At 43.3% G+C, this 26,134-nt stretch overlaps 1 protein-coding gene and 1 long non-coding RNA gene across 3 annotated transcripts; both read right to left on the bottom strand.

The window, feature by feature from the left end:
- Positions 1–3,458: 3,458 nt before the first annotated feature.
- On the bottom strand, positions 3,459–24,680 carry chn (zinc finger transcriptional factor charlatan). Of its 2 annotated transcripts, none has more exons than XM_045749290.2 (3): positions 24,277–24,680; positions 7,694–9,329; positions 3,459–7,467 (listed from the first exon to the last, which is right to left on the bottom strand). In XM_045749290.2, the coding sequence occupies exons 2-3, from the start codon at positions 9,310–9,312 to the stop codon at positions 6,516–6,518; spliced, it is 2,571 nt and encodes an 856-aa protein (XP_045605246.2). In that variant the 5' UTR covers positions 9,313–9,329; positions 24,277–24,680; the 3' UTR covers positions 3,459–6,515. The 2 variants fall into 2 exon arrangements, with proteins under 2 accessions (XP_045605246.2, XP_069188424.1); XM_069332323.1 differs by lacking the exon at positions 24,277–24,680 and adding an exon at positions 11,691–12,062.
- Positions 21,976–23,339, bottom strand: LOC138369124 (uncharacterized). Its single transcript, XR_011229754.1, has 2 exons — positions 22,953–23,339; positions 21,976–22,874 (listed from the first exon to the last, which is right to left on the bottom strand). It is a non-coding gene; the product is annotated as an uncharacterized lncRNA (long non-coding RNA).
- Positions 24,681–26,134: the final 1,454 nt, after the last annotated feature.

The following is a 26,134-nucleotide window of genomic DNA, read 5'->3' as shown; positions in this document are numbered from 1 at the left end:
TAGTTTTTGCATATTTAATGCCTCTAACCTCTCCTCGTAGCTCTTGTTCTTCAGTTCTGGGAGCCACTTAGTGGCATGTCGTTGCACGTTGTGTACGTGTGTGTGTGTGTGTGTGTTTGTGTGTATTTTGTTTTCCTGTTAGGACATCTGTTGCTGCAAATTAATAATTTGTGTGTATATTTTAATGATTTTTTCTTTCGTGTGTATGTGTATTCTTCTCACGTAAAAGTTCCCTAGGCTTGATTCCCACGGCAGAACAGAGGCTTTTGGGCACATTTCCTTTCACCTGATGCCTCTGTTCACCTCATAGTAAATAGGTACTGTGGGGGTTTATCCTGGGAAAGGTCAGTCATTTGTCTTTTGGGACCTTGATAAGTCTAGCAGGCTTCATACCTATGGCAATGGGAACTGCAAAGTATATGGTGAGAGGCAAGTCACTGAAAACGTCTGGAAATAAGAATATTTAACCCAAATTTTTATATATTCTGCATTATACCCAGTATTGCATTCTTCACCTCCTTACTGTACAATTAATCACAAACTGTCAAGCCATTACTCTCATAACTATAACAATACTTTTTCTTAATATTATGAATAATAACTAGTTAACACTGGAAATAACAAAAGACTTAATGAAATTATTAATAGACCTATGATTTTTGGGGGAAAGAAAGTGATCATGCAGAACACCTAATTGTACTTGCAAGGATGAGCTATGACTCTTGGGTTCTGCCTCTAACCTATATTCCGGTTGACTAATGGTCCAGTCTTTTGTCACCTCTCAGATCTACTTTTGAAATTGTGTCGAGTTTGCCTTTACCACGCCACTTCTTAATGCATTCTATTTGTTCACTATGCTTACATTGAAAAAAATTATTCTTGTTGTTTATTGGCTCATTTGGGATCTTAGATTTCACCTGTAGCCTCTTGTTTGCATAATACCCAATCTGAATAGTCTGTCCATGTTTACCTTCTATATTCCTCTGGAAATTTTTATATGTGATGAATATGTCTTCTCTCTTCTCTTCCAGTGGCAAAAGGTTAAAGTCACTTAGTCTTTAACTAAAACTCAGTCCTCCAAGTTATGTATCTAGTTTAATGTCATACTTCTGAACTTTCTCCCGTTTCATTTTGTTTAATGAGACCAGGAATCCACATTGGTGTTGATGTTTGTATTGTAGAGTTGATGATGAAATGACGTTAAAAATTTAAACAGCTTTAGATTCTGAGCTGAGTTCCATAGGGTAAGGGTGCATGAAGTAGAGAAGTCTTGGCATCTTTTAAGTGATGGAAAATTTTAAACAAAAATTTCTGTACCTCCTTTTTAATGCTTTTCTCACTGCTAGATTATTTTAGCCACACTGCAAATTATTTTTCTACGTTTATCTCCATTTTTCTCATTGCCATATTTTATAATAACTAGCATCTCTGAAAGCTCTTCACGTATCCAAACTACAGTAATTGCATGTGACACTACACCACACTACCCTCATCATAGCCCTTGTGGATTTGTTCATTTGATATATCATGCTATTGTGATTTCTGTGTGTATTCATGTGACATTACCAGGCGCTGTAATACATGTATGGCAGCATCTTTTCTTAGTGTGAACATGAGCCTGAAATTGAACATGTGAGCAAAGGCAAAGTTTTACTCGTCATTTTTCATTTGAAAATACTAATGAGTTGTTTAATAACCTAAATCAGGGGGTTCTTAACCTGGTGTCCATAGACCCCCAAAGGGTCCATAGATGGGCTTCAGGGGATCCACGAAAGTCAAAAAAACTGAGGCGTCAGTTTTCAAGAGAAAACAGTACAGTAAATTCATCACATGAAAAGTTGTGTTTGTGTGTAGTTTTTCTAGGGAGGGGGTCAATAGTTTTTGCCAGATTTTCAAAGGGATCCAGGGCTCAAGAAAGGTTAAGAATCACTGACCTATTGTTTATAGACAATTCTCGGGAAATAATCTTGCATTAAAAATTACAGAAGCAGCATATTAGATAATTGGAGATAATATGTTGCATAGTTAAAAAATCATAACATTAATGAGTGTATCTACCTTTCTTTTAATTCAATGGTGCTACATAGTTTCACTGGCACCTTCTTTTGATAATTACCTACTACTTTTATTTCAGTACTGATGACAATCTTATTTCCTGTAGTATTCCAGCTGTTGACTTGTCTGCTATGAGCTATATTGCTAGGTAATATACATGTTGATTTTAATGAATGGTTTTGCTTTGAATTTCATTGTGTGTGTGAAATGTCAGTGTTAAGTGTCTTATTAAGAGAGTTAAGCTGTACAAGTCTCTTATTTCAACGATTGTAAGGTTTGTGAATCGTATACATTCTTCGTTGAATGCAATTTTTATTTATGTAAACTTGCAAGATTTTGAAAACTAATATATTAATGAGCTATTTTGTATTTTCAGACTACCGACATTATTTAAAATGTATGTATAAACTATTTTAATTATTTCTAGAGCAGGTTATTACATGTACAAAAATCCCATGTTAGCTGTGTAAGACATTCTAACAGTGAGGATAAGGATATTAATCCATGGCTTTAATTTAAAAGTAAGTTCAGAGAGAATTTAGTAAGTGATATGTGGCAATATTTTATCATATATTATTTAAACTAATAAAACTTGCCTAATATCAATACTGTTTATTACCATTCACTGTGAGTGTTTCTCTTACTCAGTAAAATATTTAGAGGTGCAAGATATTTTGCTTAATACTTTTGTTCCTTTATCATAGAAAATGGTGATACTGTGTTTTATAACTTTGTATAAATTATTATTATTACTTTGTTCTTTAACTTACTATTTATGTTCATCCATACTGGATGAATACTGATCCGCAAATGATCTTTATTGATGATATTTTGGTGTAAAAAGTTTCATAATTTATTATAAATATAATTTTGGGACCTCATTTGTTTCTGCTTAAACAAGCACTATACACTTCACCATGTTTTGATATGCTAGTATTGTCATGGTTGACAATATATATTCATTAGTTTAATTTTCATGCGCACACACACACACACACACACACACACACACTGTCGCAAGAAATATTTTCCATTAACCATGTAACATGGGCCCCACTGTGACTGTGGTAACAGGGGGTGGGGGGGACCCCACTGTGACTGTGGTGCCCCCCCTCTGTGACTGGTGCCAGGGGGGGGCCCCCCCCACTGTGACTGTGGTGCCCCCTCTGTGACTGGTGCCAAGGGGAGGGGGGCCCCCTGTGACTGGTGCCAGGGGGGCCCCCCCCCCCCCACTGTGATGGTAGTGGCACTCTCTTCACTGTGATAGGCAATACCAAAGTTTTTCTTTGCATTAGAGTGCCTTTTGCTATAATAATTATTTTATTAAGAGATTATATAACACAAACATACAATACATTGTACTCTTTACTAGTTAATCCATCCTTTTTAATAAATTAGAATAATAAATTTTAATATATTTTATTTGTATGAAAAAGTACATAATAAGAGGTAATCCAAGGCATTAAGGGAATGGTTGGTGTAAACATGTTAACACAGACGCAGGTTACAAGGTATTTATTAAGCTTTATCTCGCTTGGGTTAAAAAAAAATCTACACAATTTTGGATATCAACAGATGTGAAAATTTTGGTTGTAAAGATACCAATTGCTTAATATATTTGATTATTCATAAATGAGAAATAAAACTGATCTTTACTTCTCATTATACCAGATAAAGCATTTTGTAACAAATAGGAATAATATTCCATAGAACAGAAGGATTTCTCAACAATTCCTTTCTAGAAGTGGCCCTGTTGAATTCAGGATCACTTGAATAAAGATGGAAACTGAATAAAAATCCAAGTTATATGTCCAGCGACCTACGTTATGCACATCTTTTATAAATTTAAATACGTAATTAAAAAATAAGATTTGCTCTTTATGTTCTTTTTCTTTCTACAAATATGGTTAACAGCATATATCAAATTAAAAATATTTTTATACTGTACTAATTTAAATCCATAAAAGATGTGTATATTGTATGTTAAGTGGAGCAACTTTTCTCAGAAAAATGACATACCGACATGGCACTTGTCATTCACTTAGTTTATTCTATGTCAACTATAAATAATGGAAGGGAGAAATCATGACTTCTTATAATACAAAATGGGTTACAGAATATGACTTACTTGAGTACAGGATTACAGTTGAAACTTCGATGTTACATCCCACACAAGGGTGAGCATTAAGTCGTATAAGTTATCAGAATACCCTGCTACATGGACCAAGTTCACATGAGAAAATGCATACAAAATTTTTATTTTGTCTTGGGTATTTTTTATCTAATTTACAGAATGAATAGCCACATCAGAAGGGCTATTTAATGTACATGAATACAGCATAACCATTAATATTTAAGATCATATTACAGTACAGTAATTTAAAAATATTTTGATATAACTTTCACATCATTACAACGTGAACTTGGTCCACCTCTCTATATAGGCTACAAGGTGACTCCAGGTACCATTTCTGCATCACTGAGTTTTGTATTCATAATGAAAAACTGCAATGTGCTTAATATTCCCAGCATGACAGAAGAGGATGCTTGGTATTAAATTGTTGGCCTTAACTGACGCATTACTTTTCAACTCGAAGAACATTTTAGAAAATGGTTTTCAAGCTTTATCCTCTCATGTAGTTGGCATTGCTTAGGTAATTAAAAATTATTCACAACTACAGTCCTGAGCTGTGTTTAGAAAGAATAATATTACTCGACAGTCATAAAATGTTATGTACAAGGCTGATAAACTGCTTTAGGCACATTACATGTTGGTTTGAGCACATTTTTTTTTTTCCACCGAGTTACTTGAAACCCGACGTGCTGTTCTGACAAACACTTTAAATCTTAACAAGTCATAGAGAAATACAATTTACTTCAAAAAATACTTAATCAAATCTAAATGTTCATAATCACTGGAGATACTGTGTAAATTGAAGGATGAAGGTTGTATTAAATAAATTACTACTATGGACAAAAATGCTTGTTAGCACCAGACATTTGGTCAGTATTCATTACATTGTGGCTGGGCATACCATAGCTCATTGAATTGGTAAATATTTATACTTTGGCAACAGTCTGACTAGAAGGCCAAGTCTACAACTGTTAAAAAGAAAACAAAAAAATAAATAAAGCACACTTTTCTTGGAATAATGGTCCAAGAAATAATTGTAGAAGGCAGGTTAAGTACACTCAGACAGACCATAGTTGAACTTGACCCACAAGACAAGGTCAAATCAGTAGACATTCCATTTGTAACAATAATCACAGAAATCCATTAGGTTGCAACATAACAATGACATACAACAAAGTCATAACTCTAGAATAAATCAACAAAATCTTTGGTTTGAAATGGACTTGTAAACATGACTTGGAGTTCGAAGTCCAACAATGAGAACTGTATAATTTTCCCTTTCCCCTCCCTCCCCCTCCCCCTACCCCTGTCACACTCCCATACAATGCCCTGGCATCAACTTATGTTTCATCAAGTAGTTTTTTATTTTATTAACAAATTAGAGTAAAAATGTTTATTATGCTTTGTATAACTGTAAAAGACTAATTTCTTATAAGAAATGTAAATGCTCTGCAGTTTTTCTTACTATCTAAGTACAGTATATTATACAGATAATATTAATAGAAGCAAGCATTAATTTTGGTGAGATTCCAACTATGTGATACCAGGGATGCCATACAATCATTGGAAATATCTCAATTCTTTAAAAAAAAAAAAAAAAAAATCAATTTGGGGCAGCCATTAGCTGTTCACAACCATTGCAAGAGTTACTTTACTATTTCACAACCAGGTCTCAAGATTCACTCAATCACAAAATTTTAATTTACAAATTTCTCGTGTACATTCAATCTCAAACAAATCTCTGATTAAATCAACCCATGGACATCTGCCAAGCACACTCCATTCACACATTTTATATACTAGTTAAAGTGAGCTTGAAGTGTTTCCCCAAATACACCTCAACAGCAGTTACTTTTTATTCATAAATTTTGTTTTATAATTAATTTAAGACTAAAGTTGAGGTAATTGTACTTACAAGTTCCAAACTAGTCACTCTGGGGCATGCTTGGTGGAAATGCCATTTTTGGGCATGAAAATGGAATTGTAAATGGAGGGATAGAGGTAAGATTAATACAACCACTTGGATAGGTATCGAAGGGATATAGGAATTACCGTAATAAATTGAGTCGCTGTAACTTTCCAAAACACATGCAAAGTGGATTAGTATGTACTACATTCTGTTAACCAAACACAGAGTACATAAATAATAATAATACAGCAGACTCGGTTTCTCTGCACCACTGAGCAGATAATGAGCGATATTTTGTATGCAACTTTAAAAACTGTCTATATTATATACAGACAGATTATGGGTGCAATGCTACCAAAACTGCAAAAGATACACGTTGTTGGTTACCCGTTGTTTAGATTATGAGGAAGTTGTTCACTAATGGACTTTGGTGGGTACAGGCAAGGAGTGGCCCCTGTGGAGTTGGCATCGACGTCCAGCACTATGACGGCCATGACTCCACTTTACATGTAACTGTAGGCGAGCACGAGAAGCAAAGACTGGACGATGAGAACATCTGTGGCAAGGGTGGCTCAAAAACCTTGGGCGATTGAGCATTGCTCTATATCTTTTTCTAAGTGAGCGCCTGCGCACTGAATTTGAAATAGAACCAGTCTTTGATCCTGACTCTGCCACTGTAATAACTTTTTTTGGACAACTCTGCTTCCTTGATCGCTTGTTAAAACGTTCACTGTCTGTATCCTGCTGGTCAGAGTCTGGAGAAGGGGTATCTCTTTGTGGGAGAGAAGATGCTACTACAAGTGCAAGGGGAGTAATCACTGATGGCACATTTGGTAAAACATCAGTAGCGGTGCGTTTACGATTGAGGCCCGTTACAATAGCATCTAAAGGACTTTCAAGTGAGGCAGGGCGGACATGTACTTTCTTCCATAATTGTGGTCCATATACAGCAGTAAAAACATGAACACATGCAGCACAAACTTCATTGTGATGAGTTAGCCAGTGGTCCCTAGACAGTTCATCATGGGTTAGTTGATAACCGCAGTGCGGACAACAAGACCCACCTGCACCTCCATGTTCACCACGCACATGCTCTGCAAGAGCTCCACCACTGCTCACTGTGTGCCCACAGCCTTCCACAGGACATACAAGAGGGGATGAAACTTGAGAAGCATTCGAATTTAATTCACTTCTTATTGACAAATCATGTGCAACATCCTGAACAGCTGGAAGAAGAGCAGCAGTAGTAGTTGTGGGGCTTGCTAGGTGAGGATGACTGAGATGCTGATGAGTCTCCAGAGCTGGTCGAGTGTCAAAGGTGAGACCACATGATGAACAGATGTACCGTCTTGAATATGGGTTGTTGTGACTGAGAAAGACCATTGTACCAATAAGTTACAGTACATAGTATTTGTACATTGTTGGTTGCATGAATTAATACTTTATATTGCTTGTATGAAAATGCTAATTATTAAACTACTGTACATTATATAAAAAATATGTTGCAGGCAATTTAATTATCTCATAGGTTTGAATGCTATGTCTAGTTCAAAGCAAATTTCTTTATCAGAAAACAAACTGCTTTTAATACTCACTGTTCTTCACGTGTGTGCTCCAATAGGCGCTCCTGTGTCTCAGCCAGGTAGTTGCACTTGTTACAGATCCTCTTGTTATGGACCTTCCACACATGGGTTGACAGGCGTTCAGCTCGGGCAGCTTTGTAATCGCACATAACACAGGCAAAAGGCTTTATATGGGTGTTCATATGCCGTTTGAGACACCAATTATCACTACCAGACCAGTGGCAATAAGGACAAGTGTATGCTCGTTCCCCTCGTCTTCGACTGCGTCCGGGTTCTGGACTCTCCACCCCCGACATGTTCATTCCCATGCCCATGCTTGTGATAGCTCCAGGAGATGGTGGACTGCACTCACCAGGTGTGGACGGGGCACTTAAGGGAGCCAAGTCTGCATCAGTCGCTGCAGGAGTGGCAGTGGGTGAAGATGGCACTGGAGGGATCACAACTGGGGGCGAGACAACTGGTGTCATTACACGTGGTGGTGGTGGTGGTGGTTGTGGAATCTCTGGAGGTAATGGTGCAGGTGGTGATGGTGGAGAATGACCACCGCCACGTCCACTACTTGGTTGCTTTCGTATTTTAGAAATATCGTATTCTGTTTCAGGATGCATTCGGACAAAATGTTTTTTTACATGGTCTGCTCTGTTGAATTGTTTAAAGCAAAGGTAGCAGTGGAAAGGTTTATCGTCCTTGTGGATGTTTTCATGTCGTGTGTATAGATCACGGCGATCAGTGGCATATGGACAATGAGGACAATAGAATCGTTTATCTGCTAATGTATTACTGGAGTCGATCCTATTCTCTACTTTATTTCGTAATTCTTGCATGAGACGTGTCACTTCCATTAAGGTTGAATTTTCTTTCCACATATTAGTGTCAGCAAACTGTTCATTGTGTTGTCTTGTCAAGTGCATTTTGACACAACGAGACCAGGCTGATGTGTAAGGGCATCGAGGACAAGCAAACACCCTTAGATTGGCATGGGCTCCAAGCCAATGCTCGGCCACACGTGACAAAAAACCCACACACTCGCAGTCCACACACATAAAGAGTTTCTGAGCGGGATTATATGCAGCTACTCGAGAATCTGTCCAAGAGAGTCTCAAATCATTCTCAATCCAGATATCTTCAACCACCTTTGGCTTGATATCATCTAGTGTTGCTCGGCGGTAAGAGGAATAGAGAGACTTTAAACCTTGAGTTGTTAGGTCTAAGGCAGCTTCACCTTCTTCTTTTTTTATATCAGGCTTATCACTTGGCTGCCAGATCATTTTGATATCATTATCAGGTACTGAGCAAGCAGATGTCATGGTAGTCTTATCAGCATTTGATACAGTTTTTCTGGCAGTAAGAGAGAGGGGTGCTGTGAGTGCTAGAGGCAGGTGGGAACCTGGACTAAGGGCTGCTAAAGAGACTGCCATTGATGCTGGGTCATATGGATAAATTTTGGAAGCCATTTGCTGAAGTAATTGCGTATATGCCGTAAGGTCAAAAGCTAAGGCAGGCGAGACTCCTGCCAAAGGTGATCCTTTAGCATTAGCAGCAGAGATGGCACCCCCAAGAGCCAGAAGGCTTGTACCTATACCTGCAGTAGCTGCTGCAGCCGCCTGGTTCATCACGTCGTTTGTCCGCATCTTTACTGCTTCATTGTCTGCAAGAAAATCTCTAATCAGCACTAATATTGTTAGGAGCAACACCAAACTTTAATATTTAACACAGTATAGGAAATGGATGGCATATGAAATATCCATAAGTGAATTGTTCTGTACATTAACTTCTTAATAATGCTGGCTGGAACAGTTCTGGAGTGTAGTAGTGTGTCAGCTGACACATGATATTAGTATATCAACAGATTCGAAATTCTCATGCATACAAGGGGCTCACATTTACATCCTCAGGCTTCCAGTAACCATCCCCCATCTTGAAAAAAAAATCCTGTCCCTCACTTTCCCCCTCCATGGCCTAAGTAACGAGGCATATGTTGCTAAGGTTTATGTAATGTTCCTAAAGCCATGGCCTTAGGAACGTGCAGGGCAGCCATACTATGAGCCACAAATTTTAATGACAGCAAGTGATTGATTACCATTATATATATAGATATTATATATATATGTCGTACCTAGTAGCCAGAACGCACTTCTCAGCCTATTATGCAAGGCCCGATTTGCCTAATAAGCCAAGTTTTCATGAATTAATTGTTTTTCGACTACCTAACCTACCTAACCTAACTTTTTCGGCTACCTAACCGAACCTAACCTATAAAGATAGGTTAGGTTAGGTAGGGTTTGTTAGGTTCGGTCATATATCTATGTTAATTTTAACTCCAATAAAAAAAAAAATGACCTCATACATAATGAAATGGGTAGCTTTATCATTTCATAACCAAAAAATTTAGAAAATATATTAATTCGGGAAAACTTGGCTTATTAGGCAAATCGGGCCTTGCATAGTAGGCCGAGAAGTGCGTTCTGGCTATTAGGTACGACATATATATATATAATAATAATAATAATTTTTATTTAGGTAAGGTACATACATAAAGAGATTTTACAAAGTTTGTTGGCTTTATAGATAGAGCTAGTACATACAATGCCTAAAACCACTATTACGCAAAGCGTTTCGGGTAGATATTATATATATATATATATATATATATATATATATATATATATATATATATATATATATATATATATATATATATATATATATATATATATTCAGGCAAAATGTGTGCCAAGTCCAATTATAAAACATATATACTGTACACATATATAATATTAGTATGTATAAATATATGGAGTGCATATAGTTGTACATACATCTGTATATATGTACATCTTAAAAGTTATACATAGTGAACACCATCTTTGACAAAGATACAACTTGTTAGAGCAAAAAAACTAAAATACTGTTTAAAAGTGAGACACATTGAAAATAAATCAACAAAGTAATTCCTATGCAGCAACTCTCCTCATTTTTACCAAAACAATGCAACTTCTCCCGGCCACGACAGCTAAGCTACAAGAGGTAGGATGTTTTACTTGGATTTTTGTGCTTCGTGTGCTACTTAACAATATCAAAAGAAAAAGTAATAATTTTGGAACTATTTATTTTCGGCGCACAGCAGGAATGTCATTTTAAAAAGTGCGCAGTGCTGGGGTTAAAGCTTAATGATCCTTAAAAGGGGTAAAATTCTTTATGCCTTGTATCACCACTAAGCCAAGTTGTTAAAAAAAATTACAGGAATTCTAATACACAATTTAAATTAAATTTTGATACTGATATCAGTCCTTGAAATTTTGATAAATATAAAATTAACATTTTAATGCTATGATTCAACAAAAACTAAGTAAATGGGTCAATGAAGAAAAAAAAATGGTCTTAAACTTTATATTTTTAAAGGTCTCTTAATACAGTTGGTTTCATTCTTAGCTTGTCATCAGAGATCCTAGGTTTGATTCCAGGGGCAGGACAGAAATGATTGGGGGGGGGGGTGTTTCCTTTTCACCAAGTTTATTTTTTTTATATATACAACAGTTCTTACATTCTTGTACAGCCACTAGCACGCATAGCGTTTCGGGCAGATCCTAGATTCTAATTTTCCCCGGAATATAACCCACCAAATCATTTAACAACCAGGTACCCTTACACTACACTATACTACACTACACTGGATTTGTTCATTTAACCAGGTACCCATTCACTGCTGGGTGAACAGAGGCTACAGTTAAGGATTGGGACCCGGTCAATCCTCCCCGGCCAGGATACGAACCCAGGCCAAAGCAGGGGGGAAGGGGAATCATTACAAGCCTAAATATGCACATGCTTTCTGTCCCTGACAAAAATCATTTTGAAAAATATATATTAATTAACACTATAGAACCACATGGTCTAAAATTCTTTTAATTTTTATGTATAATAATGATTCATAATTTTATTAAGCAACAATAGCCAGAGATATTAAATCTTGGTACAGTAATTTTAGGATTTATAAGCAAAACTAAATTACCTTAAAATTTCTGGAGTGATGCAAGTCATAAATTTGAGCTGCCTTTAACTCTGATGAATCCTTGTACAGTACATCATGATGTAACATTACACATTCCCAAAATCATTTTTGATCAGTAGTACCACCACTAACTACATCAGGCACCAGCAGCATCAATCATGATCAGCACCACCACTGGACATATGGATTCATAAGACAAAACTGCTTTCCGACAGTCAAGTTATATTCATTTTGCCCATCCTTTCCTTTCTTGTCTGATCTGTGTCATTCCATCGTAGAATTCCAGTAGGTTTGTTAGACAGCATTTCTCTTAATTTCTGTCTAATTATTCTCTTTGGCACTTTGCATGGTATGCTTGTTAAGGACATTGGTCTGAAATTTGGTGGTTCTTATATTAATAAAAAAGAAGGGAAATGTACACGTACTTTCTCCCAGCTATATTATTCCACCCATTTCTAGTGATGCATTGGAGATGACTGAAAGTGGCTAGTACAATACTTTAGCAGCTTTAGTAGAACTCCTGGTAAGATTGTCAGGTATCACGGCTGATATTTCATCAACTCGATACTTCTTTCTTTGTAACTATTATAATAATTTCAATTGGGATCAACTCCCTCTCATATCAGGTAGCTGTTCCGGTTCAACTTGGAAGAATTAGTAGAACGTGAAGGGAAGGAGCTAGTGCTTTGGGAAGTTATGGTTAATTAATATTTTGGGGATGAGGGGAGAATGTTACTCGAAATGGGTGCTAAAGCTATGGAGTGTGAGGAGCAGTCTGTGCTATGGGTCTTGGGTGTTAACCAAGGTTCAACATGGACACAGGAAGAGACTATCTCGCATCCGGTGACGGCCATGATGTTTGACTACTTTGAAATAACATATCCAACAGCCCTTAACACCACCCATCAACTAGTCGTCAGCCCTGCCCTTTCACTATTCTACGAGTCATCAACCTAGCCATCCAAATCACTGGGAGATATGGCACTGTACATATTAGTCCCACTGACTAGAATGGTTGCAATAAGTACACTAATGTATAACTAAACAAATGGGCCCTAAGTTTTCAGCGCTCTTCCTTTTAATTTAAAAAGGCAAATCACCGAAAGCTCAATAATTGTATTCAAGAGAGAGCATGATAAAACACACATAAAAGTCCTCCTGATTAACCTGGCTGTGGTGCCAATATCGAAGTCAACGCTGCAAGCACCAAAAATTCAACGCTGATCAAGCCATTAACTAGGAGGAGAAACAGTAATGATTCCTTCAATCTTTTTGTATTATTATTCCATTTACAGGAAAGTAACAATGGATCATACCACAATGTTGGTATTTAATGAGATTTTTGTAAAGCCAACAACACTTGTAGCTCTCAAGTACACCACCACCAGCCTTCGCCAACCCACTCCCTCTCACCTCATCCACCAGCCCTCACCTCCCTCATCCACCAGGTCACTCCCCTCGCCTCCCTCATCCACCAGCCAACTCCCCTCGTCCATCAGCTCACTCTCCTCATCTCTCTCATCCATCAGCCCACACTCTCCTCATCCACCAGCCCACACTCATCTCCCTCATCCACCACCCTACTCCCCTCACCTCCCTCATCCACCAGCCCAGTTCCCTCATGTTACTGAAATTAATTTTCCGATATAAATATATGTATAAATAAAAATTAATGTATATATATATATATATATACAAATGTTTAGGCAAGCTAATCCTAACCCTTGAACAAAACCCCTCCAAACCTTGCTTATTGTAAGTCAATATTGTTCAGAATGGATTACTAAAACTGCAACTGAACTCTGAATGTACAGGATTTAGAATCTGTACCATGAGACAACAACGGCCCCTTCCTGCACCGTAGGAAAATTACCCCATTTCAATTTTTAATTTCCCTTTCAACTCAAGCCATAATGATACCCAGTCCACAGAGCACTGTCTCAGACCACACACACACACACTGATGGTTTCCTACACCGCCCCACGGGTGCAGCTGGAAGTGCACTTGTCCTGACATTGGGCGATAGCTTATATTTCGAATGGGGAGTCCATATAAACATAACTGGGCCTCTGTCCGTCTTGCACTCAAATGTGTGCAAGTGTCCAAACTTGCCACATTCATTGCAAAAGATTATTATCCATAATTGCGTTCAACTCTGTTGTAACATGCTCGTTCTGAAGCTAGACACAGATACAACATTATTAATGATGGTAACAGAGTCCATTTCATGGGCCTGACAGCCGAGTGGACAGCGCTCAGGATTCGTAGTCCTGAGGTTCCGGGTTCGATCCCCGGTGGAGGCGGAAACAAATGGGCTGAGTTTCATTCACCCTGATGCCCCTGTTAACCTTGCAGTAAATAGGTACCTGGGAGTTAGCTGCTACGGGCTGCTTCCTGGGGGGGGGTGTAACAAAAAAGGAGACCTGGTCAAGGACCGGGCCGCGGGGACGCTAAGCCCCGAAATCATCTCAAGATAATTATGTGAATATCATGACGGCCTCCGAATGCATGACTGGCTAACTCATCGGCTCTAAGAATCTGCCTTCAGAGAAGGCGTTAACTATTATCTTTTATTGTCAATAAGCAATCTGAAAGTAATAATACACCAAGAACTTCAACAAAATCTTGTAGGTCTCAGGCAAAGTAAAATATACACTAGCAATTCCATCTATACCCCATACTATCATGTAAGAGGAGCGCCACACACATCTATGGAACATCCCATAAAATCAGCAGACTCCTAGATGTTACTACTGCTCGACTTTGACTCGGTTATAAGTATCTCTGGGAATTTTCATTACCTGCTGATGTTGATCCAATGTTGATGTTTACCAAATGTAAACTGTCAACACAATTATACACACGAATTCCATTACTGTGTGGAGTGCGAAAAGATACATGAATTCAGAGAACTTTATAACAAATGTTGAAGAAAGGTTTAAATATTTTATTCAAAATTATCTAGCAGAAAGTTTAACCAAATATCCAGTTTGCGAACTGTACTGTAGGTAGTAAATGTGGGTGACGGAAGGTGGGAGGGGAAGGAGGGTTGGTGTGCATGATAAGTATATCAATTTATGACATCAACTCACCGCGTATGTAAGTGGTTTAACTTCCAGACTATAGAACCATTCGTTCTAGAACACATTCTTGATATAATAATTCATTAAACTGTGTTAGTACCTTATCAAGACAAACTTGCTTAGCTAAATTAATTTTAGGGTTCAGTTCAAGAGTCCATTATCTGCATCTCTAACCTTTTCTACTGTCACCCATAAGATGGGTATAGGGTGTATAATAAATTAACTAGACTAAATTGAAGTAGAACTGGGCCTGGCAGCCATCTTGGTAACCATAATGGCAAAACATTTATCCTTACCAGAATCGCATACCCAACCCACACATCATTCCTAGGCATCAAAGATACATTTATTTGAAGAGTACACCTGCATACACTTTCGTACAATGGTCACCTCTACTGTATAGCGAAAATGGAGGCTGTAGAAAGGGAAAGAGAGGGAGTGGGTACAAAGTGGAAAGGAAAGTACCAGATAACCAGAGAATTACTAGATAGAAACCATGGGAGAGAGAACTTTGATGAAAATCAACACAAGGCCGAGATAACGGAACAAAGAGCAACATTAGCCATTGGTTTGACAAATGTCGCCTCCTGCCACCGTAACCGGCAATGGGAAACGGCTCTGGCGAGGTTGCGTATTGGCCATACTTGCTTAACTCATGGTCACTTGATGGAGCGCCGCCCTGCTCCTTATTGTCATAATTGCATTGTCCCTCTTACGGTCGTGCTTATCCTTATTGAATGTCCTGACTTCCGGGACGAGCGTGTGTCTTGTTTTCCGACCGTCCCTCGCGGTCGCTTGTCTCTCGATAGTATTCTCGGTGACTCAGATACTTTTGATATCGTTCGCCTTATGCGTTTGTGTTCTCGTATTGGCGTCTTTGGTGATATTTAGCGCTCTCTGATTATCCTGCACATTTGATGGTGCTATATAGCCTTCCCGGTTTGGTGCCTTCTTTTGATAATTACTTACTTGACAAATGTCGTCTAGAGGCTAAAAGACGAGGCAAATGAGCTTGGAAGAAATACAAGGAGCACAGAACTGAAGTGAATACAACAGTTGAGAGGAACAAGTGCTCAGAAATTAATAGAATGGTTGAAAAGCAGGAGACAACGAGCATCCTAAGGATCAGCTTAATCTGTGCCATCGCGACATGATTAAAAATATTGATTGGCCAGGTGATCAGGCATGCACAGCAAAAATTGATGTATGGAAAATATTCCATTACATTCTAGACAGCCCCACAAGGCATACACACCAAAATATAAGTGACATCAGAAGATGTAAGAAAATAAGGGAAATTAGAAAATATGTCAACCAAAAAAGTTTTCCAAAAAAGGCAAGTGTTTGAGCTAAGAGATGTAAGCTACGAATAGAATATTGAGGGAAACAGTCATGAGGGAAGGAAAGCCTTTTCACATTGATGTAATAATAGAACTTTCCTAAGAAAGATTAACTTTCTTAGGGATTCGAAATTCATTTAGCTGAGCACACTATGTTCCTATGTAACCTGTGTCACTGCCACCCACAGGACGGATATGGGGGGTGTACTACCACCCACAGGACGGGTATGGGGGGTGTACTACCACCCACGGGACGGGTATGGGGGGTGTACTACCACCCACGGGACGGGTATGGGGGGTGTATTACCACCCACAGGACGGGCATGGGGGGGGGGGTGTACTACCACCCACAGGACGGGTATGGGGGGTGTATTACCACCCACAGGACGGGCATGGGGGGGGTGTACTACCACCCACAGGACGGGTATGGGGGTGTATTACCACCCACAGGACGGGCATGGGGGGTGTACTACCACCCACAGGACGGGTATGGATGGTGTACTGCCACCCACAGGACGGGTATGGGGGGTGTACTGCCACCCACAGGACGGGTATGGGGGGTGTACTGCCACCCACAGGACGGGTATGGGGGGGTGTACTACCACCCACAGGACGGGTATGGATGGTGTACTGCCACCCACAGGACGGGTATGGGGGATGTACTACCACCCACAGGACGGGTATGGGGGGTGTACTACCACCCACAGGACGGGTATGGGGGGTGAACTGCCACCCACAGGACGGGTATGGGGGGTGTACTGCCACCCACAGGAGGGGTATGGGGGGTGTATTGCCACCCACAGGACGGGCATGGGGGGTGTACTACCACCCACAGGACGGGTATGGGGGGTGTACTGCCACCCACAGGACGGGTATGGGGGGTGTACTGCCACCCACAGGACGGGCATGGGAATGTACACTGCCACCCACAAGACGGGCATGAGGGTGTACTGCCACCCACAGGACGAGCATGGGAATGTACTGCCACCCACAGGACGGGCATGAGGGTGTACTTCCACCCACAGGACGGGCATGGGAATGTACTGCCACCCACAGGACGGGCATGGGAATGTACTGCCACCCACAGGACGGGCATGGGAATGTACTGCCACCCACAGGACGGGCATGGGAATGTACTGCCACCCACAGGACGGGCATGAGGGTGTACTACCACCCACAGGACGGGTATGAGGGTGTACTACCACCCACAGGACGGGCATGAGGGTGTACTGCCACCCACAGGACGGGCATGAGGGTGTACTACCACCCACAGGACGGGCATGAGGGTGTACTACCACCCACAGGACGGGCATGAGGGTGTACTACCACCCACAGGACGGGCATGAGGGTGTACTACCACCCACAGGACGGGCATGAGGGTGTACTACCACCCACAGGACGGGCATGAGGGTGTACTTCCACCCACAGGACGGGTATGGGGGGTGTATTACCACCCACAGGACGGGCATGGGGGGTGTACTACCACCCACAGGACGGGTATGGGGGGTGTACTGCCACCCACAGGACGGGTATGGGGGGTGTACTGCCACCCACAGGACGGGCATGGGGGGTGTACTGCCACCCACAGGACGGGCATGGGAATGTACTGCCACCCACAAGACGGGCATGAGGGTGTACTGCAACCCACAGGACGGGCATGGGAATGTACTGCCACCCACAGGACGGGCATGAGGGTGTACTTCCACCCACAGGACGGGCATGGGAATGTACTGCCACCCACAGGACGGGCATGGGAATGTACTGCCACCCACAGGACGGGCATGGGAATGTACTGCCACCCACAGGACGGGCATGAGGGTGTACTACCACCCACAGGACGGGCATGAGGGTGTACTACCACCCACAGGACGGGCATGAGGGTGTACTGCCACCCACAGGACGGGCATGAGGGTGTACTGCCACCCACAGGACGGGCATGAGGGTGTACTGCCACCCACAGGACGGGCATGAGGGTGTACTGCCACCCACAGGACGGGCATGAGGGTGTACTACCACCCACAGGACGGGCATGAGGGTGTACTACCACCCACAGGACGGGCATGAGGGTGTACTACCACCCACAGGACGGGTATGGGGGTGTATTACCACCCACAGGACGGGCATGGGAATGTACTGCCACCCTCAGGACGGGTATGGGGTGCATAATAAATGGACTAAACTAAAAACAAACTTCTGCCCAATGTGGCTGTAACTGTTCAATACGTAAATGTTTTTAAGTAAGCCAATGGAAGAGTGACATCCACCTAGAACTTGCCTCCCAGGCCCCACAACAATTACAGTTCATCACGCAGTTCCAAATATGCTAGTTGTATTTCCTCGCAATCTTGCACACTGCTGGAGACCGCCCGCACACCTGCCCACAAGATTCTACAAACATACGGATGTTGAATTATATAGTTTTTACTTTTTGAACAAATTACCACCGACGGGTAGAATTACATTACTCTCAGTATTAGTCTAAGCTTTAATTTTCAAATTAAACATTTCTTTCTTGAAATGTATTCCAGCTTTGGAAGATGGCTATAGCCTCGTGTTTTATATTTACTTATATTTCCATTTATTATATTATATTATACCACTTAACCCTAAGTTATACCACTTATATTATAGCACTTAATATTTCCAACCCATCCTCCTGTTTAGATAGTACCTATTGTGGCGGTCAATAGTCACGAATTCGTACGTACTTAGAGCTTTTAGATAATAATATACTTACTAATAAGGATTTTTTTTTGTAAAAAAATGAAGCTAATAAACAAACCTGGGATATTCCTAGGCTTAATATAGCACACACATGTACTATATTAGGCCCGAGATATCGTGTATTAGGCTTTGGAAGGTTAGGTTAGTTTGTCAAAGCAACACAAGTAAAATATAGTATTTAGTTGTACGTCGGTGTGTGTGTGTGTGTGTTTATATATATATATATATATATATATATATATATATATATATATATATATATATATATATATATATATATATATATATATATATATAATGCTAGTCCTTATCGTTACTGTGAGTACTACTATAATCAAAGTATTTACTTTTGGCAGTAAATACTGCCAAAAATATTCAGATGATCTGAATATTTAGAAGCGTGCATGTTTAGGTGTGGGGAGGGAGGGCATGGGAGGGAGGGCATGGGAAGGGTGACATGGGAGGGGTGACATGGGAGGGAAGGTGACTAAATACTTGTTGTGGGCGGCGGCACGGAACCATCGAGTCAGTTATCAGTGGCTGTTTATCAACATTTTCCCGCCCCGTTCCTCCCTCCCACACCCACTGCGCATGCCTCCCACAGCTGATAACACGCCCACCCTCCCTCCCACAACTGATGATAACCTACACCCTCACCGCCCACCCACTTCCACCAATGATGACAAATATGTGTCAGTCCTAATTTGATTCATCAAGCAAATTTGGGTCTATATAGAAACCACAAACATGCGTCAATTTAAAAAAAAGACCGAGATTAATCACGCAATGATAGTACTGTAATTACCATCTTAAATTGTCTCAAATTCGTAAAGTTCCCCTCAAGCGTTCAACTTCAGCTTGACGAGGCCTCTGCCAGCCTGCCCTTAGTACATAAACAACATATACAAGCTAAGCTTTAAGCTCTATATTCAACAACTACCAAACTTTGCTCCACCGTCCGGCTCTCTGTGCTTTTATTTATTTTGTGTTGGGGAGGTGGGGGGGGGGCAGTAAAGAAGATGGAGAGACGCAAGTATATGAATAAGCTGTTAATGAGAATAACAAAGTAAATGAAAAATATATTGCGATATATGATAGCAGGCGGGCTAGCTGTCCGCTTTCTTCTTCTCTGCTGTTTTAGAATCAGCTACTCGGAACAAAAAAATCCAAGTAGCACGGGCTATGGTGAGCCCGTTGTGGATTACCTGGCACAGGAGCGGGGCTGTAACTGTGGATGATTCTGTCCGCCTTGCTGACACGATGTATTCACAGTGTGTGTGTGTGTGTGTGTGTGTGTGTGTGTGTGTGTGTGTGTGTGTGTGTGTGTGTGTGTGTGTGTGTGTGTGTGTGTGTGTACTCACCTACTTGTGCTTGCAGGATCGAGCATTGACTCTTGGATCCCGCCTTTCCAGCCATCGGTTGTTTACAGCAATGACTCCTGTCCCATTTCCCATGTTTGGCAGCTAAGCTAAGCTTGCGCTCTCTCGTCAGTGTGAGGTTTGTCTCGTGTATTTCAACATGTATACGGATGTCTGTAGATTAATACTGTGTAGCATTCGCATACACACACTCCGATGGTTTATATTCTTACACGTGTTCATGACTGGGGCTTCTACCACCCACCACCCCTCCGTCTCTCCCTGCTCCCCTCCGTCCCTCCCTCATTTTAGCGGCGGAGGTGGAGGGGTAAAGAGGTCCCCTGTAGCAGGGAGGAGGCACAGAGGCCCCTGTAGCAGCATGGGAGGAAGATGAAGGAAATATACAGCTCCTCAGGGCAGAGGAGGAGTCTAATTAAGGTTGAGGCAAAATAAGGGTGTGAGGTAGAGCATATTATCGTGAGGGAAGATGAGGGAAGCTCAGGAATGGGTAAGGGGTGAGGCGGGACGCAGAAGGGAAGAGAGTAGCGACGGGGCGTAGTGAACAGCCCCCAGGTGAAGGTGGGGAGTCCACGGAAGGGGCAGGGGGGGGGGGGGGATTACAGTTAAGGGGAAGGAAAGAGCCCAGTTAAGAAGGGGTGAGGCCAGGTAAGGGGACAGTGAGAGCCTAGGTAAAAGGAATGGAAAGCCCCCAGGTAAAGGGTGAAGTCCAGGTAAGGGAAAGGAAGGAGCCCAGTTAAGAAGGGGGCGAGGCCTGGTAAGGGGAAGGGGGAGAGCCCAGGTACAAGCGGGAGGGTTGACTAAGTAAGGGTTAGGGCCAGCCCAGGTAGGGAGTGGGAGGGCCCAGGGGGAACACCTTCCCCTGGGCCCCTCACCTTTCCCCAGGAGTGGACACGTGGACCATGCCCACACCGGCCCATTCCACCACCCACCGACCCGCCCACCCATTCCACCACCCACCGGCCCACGTTAATTATTTCGCGAGTGGCAGCAGAGTGTAGGGAGCGTGGCTTGCGTCACTCTGCGTCTGCCGGCCTGGCGCTGATGACACCAACTCTCAGCGAGCGACGTCACCGCCAGTTGACAGGTGTCACGCTACTCCCAACCAAGATATGACAAGGGATCAGTGCGGCGTCTCTCACGGTTTGACCAAGTTGCTACGCTTCCAACCCGAGATTGACCACAACATCTTACAATAATGTGACGATGGCTGAATACCCTTCTTCCCTCTCTCTCCCCACTTGGGCTGGACGGTAGAGCGACGGTCTCGCTTCATGCAGGTCGGCGTTCCATCTCCGACCGTCCAAGTGGTTGGGCACCATTCCTTCCCTCCGTCCCATCCCAAATCCTTATCCTGACCCCTTCCCAGTGCTATATAGTCGTCGTGGCTTGGTGCTTTATCCCGATAGTTCCCTTTCCTTCCCTCACCCCACCCCCCTCCAACCCCTCCCTTCTCTCCCTCCTGATTTTGCCAAACAGCAGTTAACATCTGAAGGGTCGTCACCCCACCCCCAGGTTGAACGAGCCAAGGGTACAGCTTTGGCTGTCAGCATACTCTCCCGTGTGCATGGGAGCCAACAGCACAGCTCAGCATCAAACAACCAAATAAAGTTTTAAATTTAGACGAAAAAAAAATTCCTGCAGTACGTGCAGCAGAGAATTTTATTTTATTTTTGTTTGTTTTACAGGAATATATATATATATATATATATATATATATATATATATATATATATATATATATATATATATTATATATATAAAGTTGAGAGGCAATTCTCTCGTTTTACGAGAGGCGAAAACTGAGTGTGGAGCACCATTTAGACAGGTGACGAGTGTAGCAAGTGGACGGGGGGGGGGGGGTCCCCGAGTTCTCCCGTCCCAGTATGGGCCGTCTTCACTCACAGCCTGACAGCCCCGTCCTCTTGCGTAGCACATAAGTGTTTTGACGCACAACTGCCCTAACGCCAAAAGCTGGTGGCGTTCTTCAACATGGCAGCGGCTCGCGAAATTGACGCGATATCCCGGTGTCTATTTTGATTGGGCCGTGGGTACTCTCTCTCTCCTCTCTCTCTCTCTGGTAGGTTTAGGTTCGCGAGCAATCCTAGTACAACCGTTCAGTGACGTTGGGAACGTTCGGGGAGGACGGGCTGCTGCGTGTGTCCAGGCGAGTCCAGGTCTCTTTCGCATTCATAATATCATTCATAAACGCTCCTGTCACCAGCAGGCAAGTCTCGTCATCACCCACCATATTCACCAAGACTGACAGCCAGAGTCACCAAGTGCCCTTGTCAACATCTCCCACCCCAAGACAACAACAACAGTAAGCCTACCTGGGGGGGGGGGTTCATGGACACCCCCACACTTCTTACTAAGTTACGTGTTCAAGTCACTAACATTAATATAATCACTCCCAACGTGCGCACAAGAACCCAATAAACCATAGATGCTTCGGCATTTAAGTTAGTGATTCGTAGACAGTTGTTAGTGAGGACATTAATGGGGACTGTGGAGACTAACATTAACCTGGGAGACGGTGGATACTAACATCAGGGGAAACAGGAATATTATTAAAGGTGAAGTTTTGAATAGCCAGGGGTGTTGCTCACAGGCGGGGGCGTCACGCGCCCACACCTGGCGGGGGCGTCACGCGCCCACACCTGGCGGGGGCGTCACGCGCCCACACCTGGCGGGGGCGTCACGCGCCCACACCTGGCGGGGGCGTCACGCGCCCACACCTGGCGGGGGCGTCACGCGCCCACAGACTAACATTATGAATATCGTGACCATTTTGATACAATAAAAGAAGGTAACGACCCTCCATCGTAAACTGAATCACGAGCCCACAGGTCGTCAGGTCCTCCCTCCCGCCCTGTACGTGTCCACGAGCCCACGGGTCGTCAGGTCCTCCCGCCTTGTACGTGTCCACGAGTCCACAGGTCGTCAGGTCCTCCCGCCCTGTACGTGTCCACGAGCCCACAGGTCGTCAGGTCCTCACGCCCTGTACGTGTCCACGAGCCCACAGGTCGTCAGGTCCTCCCGCCCTGTACGTGTCCACGAGCCCACAGGTCGTCAGGTCCTCCCTCCCGCCCTGTACGTGTCCACGAGCCCACAGGTCGTCAGGTCCTCCCTCCCGCCCTGTACGTGTCCACGAGTCCACAGGTCGTCAGGTCCTCCCTCCCGCCCTGTACGTGTCCACAGGTCGTCAGGTCCTCCCTCCCGCCCTGTACGTGTCCACGAGCTCATCACCTTTTACACGCGCCAGAAATAAACAAAATCGCTACTACTAAGGCTTTAGTGTTTATGAATGAGCAGCTGGCAACTGGCGCCTGGACCTCGCGGGCTCCCGCACGCTTCCAGTGACAGCGTGCAGGCTGGCCAAGCACAGGTGACGCACCAAGTGACAGGTGTCCTACAGTGAAACACAGGCAACACGTCTATAGCGGCAGGTGTCCTGCAGTGAAACACAGGCAACACGTCTATAGCGGCAGGTGTCCTGCAGTGAAACACAGGCAACACGTCTATAGTGACAGGTGTCCTACAGTGAAACACAGGCAACACGTCTATAGCGACAGGTGTCCTTCAGTGAAACACAGGCAACACGTCTATAGCGACAGGTGTCCTTCAGTGAAACACAGGCAACACGTCTATAGCGACAGGTGTCCTGCAGTGAAACACAGGCAACACGTCTATAGCGACAGGTGTCCTGCAGTGAAACACAGGCAACACGTCTATAGTGACAGGTGTCCTGCAGTGAAACACGGGCAACACTTCAAACAATTAATTAATTAACTTTTGCAATGAAGAACACTTTGAATACTTAATGTGACTTGACATCATGCCATGTTTAGTCTAAATAAATCATTAATATAATCATCACAGCCGTGGCGCGTGGTAAGAGAAAGGGGATGGAGAGCTTGCACGCCAGCACATCAAAGGTATAAGACTCCTACAGTTGCGTCTTTGGGAAGGACAAAAGCTTTAATTTCTTCGGAGATGATATAGTCAATGGTGTTAAATGGAATCGCATTTATATATGTTCCGAGCGTTTGACCAACTTACCATTCCCACAGATGAGGCGAGGGGTGGCGCAGTCCTACTGAGCCGTAGTTAAGACGCTCCACTACGGCACTTAGGGCTAGTAAACACTCCAGCTACACTAATGACTTCATCAGTTCACCTTCGTCACGGGCAATATGTATCAGTATCTATCTCATCAATCAATGTTGCACACACACCATAGTAATGTATGAAATATTTCAGTCACTTGCATAATCTTCAGAAGCACTTGTCCCCTCGTGTTAGAGGAAGTGAAGGTGAGCACTGATACGCTAACAAGTTGAGAGTAATATCAGGTAGCGTGGGCGAGTTCGTGGGAGGGAGGGAGGGTGGGAGAGCACACCCAGCGTGGCCAGCCTGCGGGAGAGGGGTAGCGTCCACCCTCAATGGGATGGTGTTGGCAACTGGTGGAGGCTCCCCACCACCACACACACTGCCTCTCTGCCCGCCCGCCCGCCTGCCTGCCTCCTCCTGCCCTCACTACTACCTTCCACGGGTGAAGGGGTGGATGGCTCTCTCTCTCGCTCCTCTCTCTCCCTCTCTCTCTCTCTCTCTCTCTCCCTCTCTCTCTCTCTCTCTCTCCCTCTCTCTCCCTCTCTCTCCCTCTCATTCCCTTCCTTCCTCCCTCCCTCCCCTCAACCTCCTTTTAATTTTTTTCCTTCTCATACGCACAGCCTGTAAAGATTTGTTAATATGAGTGTCTTCCTCTGATATTATAATTACATATTTAGCGAGGCTTATGTAATGCACCCAACATCCATACATACCTCCTTCCTTCCTTCCTTCCTTCCTTCCTTCCTTCCTCCCTCCCTCCCTCCCTTCCTTCCTTCCTCCCTCCCTCCCTCCCTTCCTTCCTTCCTCCCTCCCTCCCTCCCTCCCTTCCTCCCTCCCTTCCTTCCTTCCTTCAAACTATCGCACGACGCTGTAAGCTCCACCTTTGTTTTCAAACCATTTTTTGTTTTTTAATCACTCGCACCAGACTCGTCTCACAATTGAGGATTCCGTGGTTCCTTTCACCAGATGCTAACACCAGTAGTTACCTTTTCGGGACCGCAGTAAGCTCTAAGTACACAGGCTTCCTGTCCCCGACAACGGGTAATTGCATTTCGACACCATTATTAAGCCACAATATAACTATATAAATAAAATTCTGAAATAAGACTTTAATGTGCATTATTAAACAACGTCACAAAATTCACTTTTGTGACGTTATACACGACTTTGAAGGTAATCTGCTTAGCCTTCAGAATAGTGGGGGCGACCAGTTCCTTCACTCACTATGTGGCTACACTTTCTACCGTCGTCCACAAGGTGGGTATGGGTTCCCCCGTCGTCCACAAGGTGGGTATGGGTTCCCCCGTCGTCCACAAGGTGGGTATGGGTTCCCCCGTCGTCCACAAGGTGGGTATGGGTTCCCCCGTCGTCCACAAGGTGGGTATGGGTTCCCCCGCCGTCCACAAGGTGGGTATGGGTTCTCCCGCCGTCCACAAGGTGGGTATGGGTTCCCCCGCCGTCCACAAGGTGGGTATGGGTTCCCCCGCCGTCCACAAGGTGGGTATGGGTTCTCCCGCCGTCCACAAGGTGGGTATGGGTTCCCCCGCCGTCCACAAGATGGGTAAGGGGTCCACCTCTGCCCGCAGGACGGGCATATAGGGTACATAACAAACCAGTTAATCTTCCACCTCATCCACATCCTGTGATGAATCTTCAGGGGAGCCAACTCCACTTTTACTGATTCTCACATGGCTTGGGAGCTAACGGCATCCACATTCCATCCTTGCCTATCCTTGGGGTGTTCTCTCGCCTTCCTATCCACCCTACTCCCCGTTTACCGTCCCCTGTTCCACCACATTCCTTAGTC

This window comes from Procambarus clarkii, chromosome 27 (assembly GCF_040958095.1).
Source record: "Procambarus clarkii isolate CNS0578487 chromosome 27, FALCON_Pclarkii_2.0, whole genome shotgun sequence".
NCBI classification, from domain to species: domain Eukaryota; kingdom Metazoa; phylum Arthropoda; class Malacostraca; order Decapoda; family Cambaridae; genus Procambarus; species Procambarus clarkii.
This window is presented reverse-complemented; position numbering and strand designations above follow the sequence as displayed.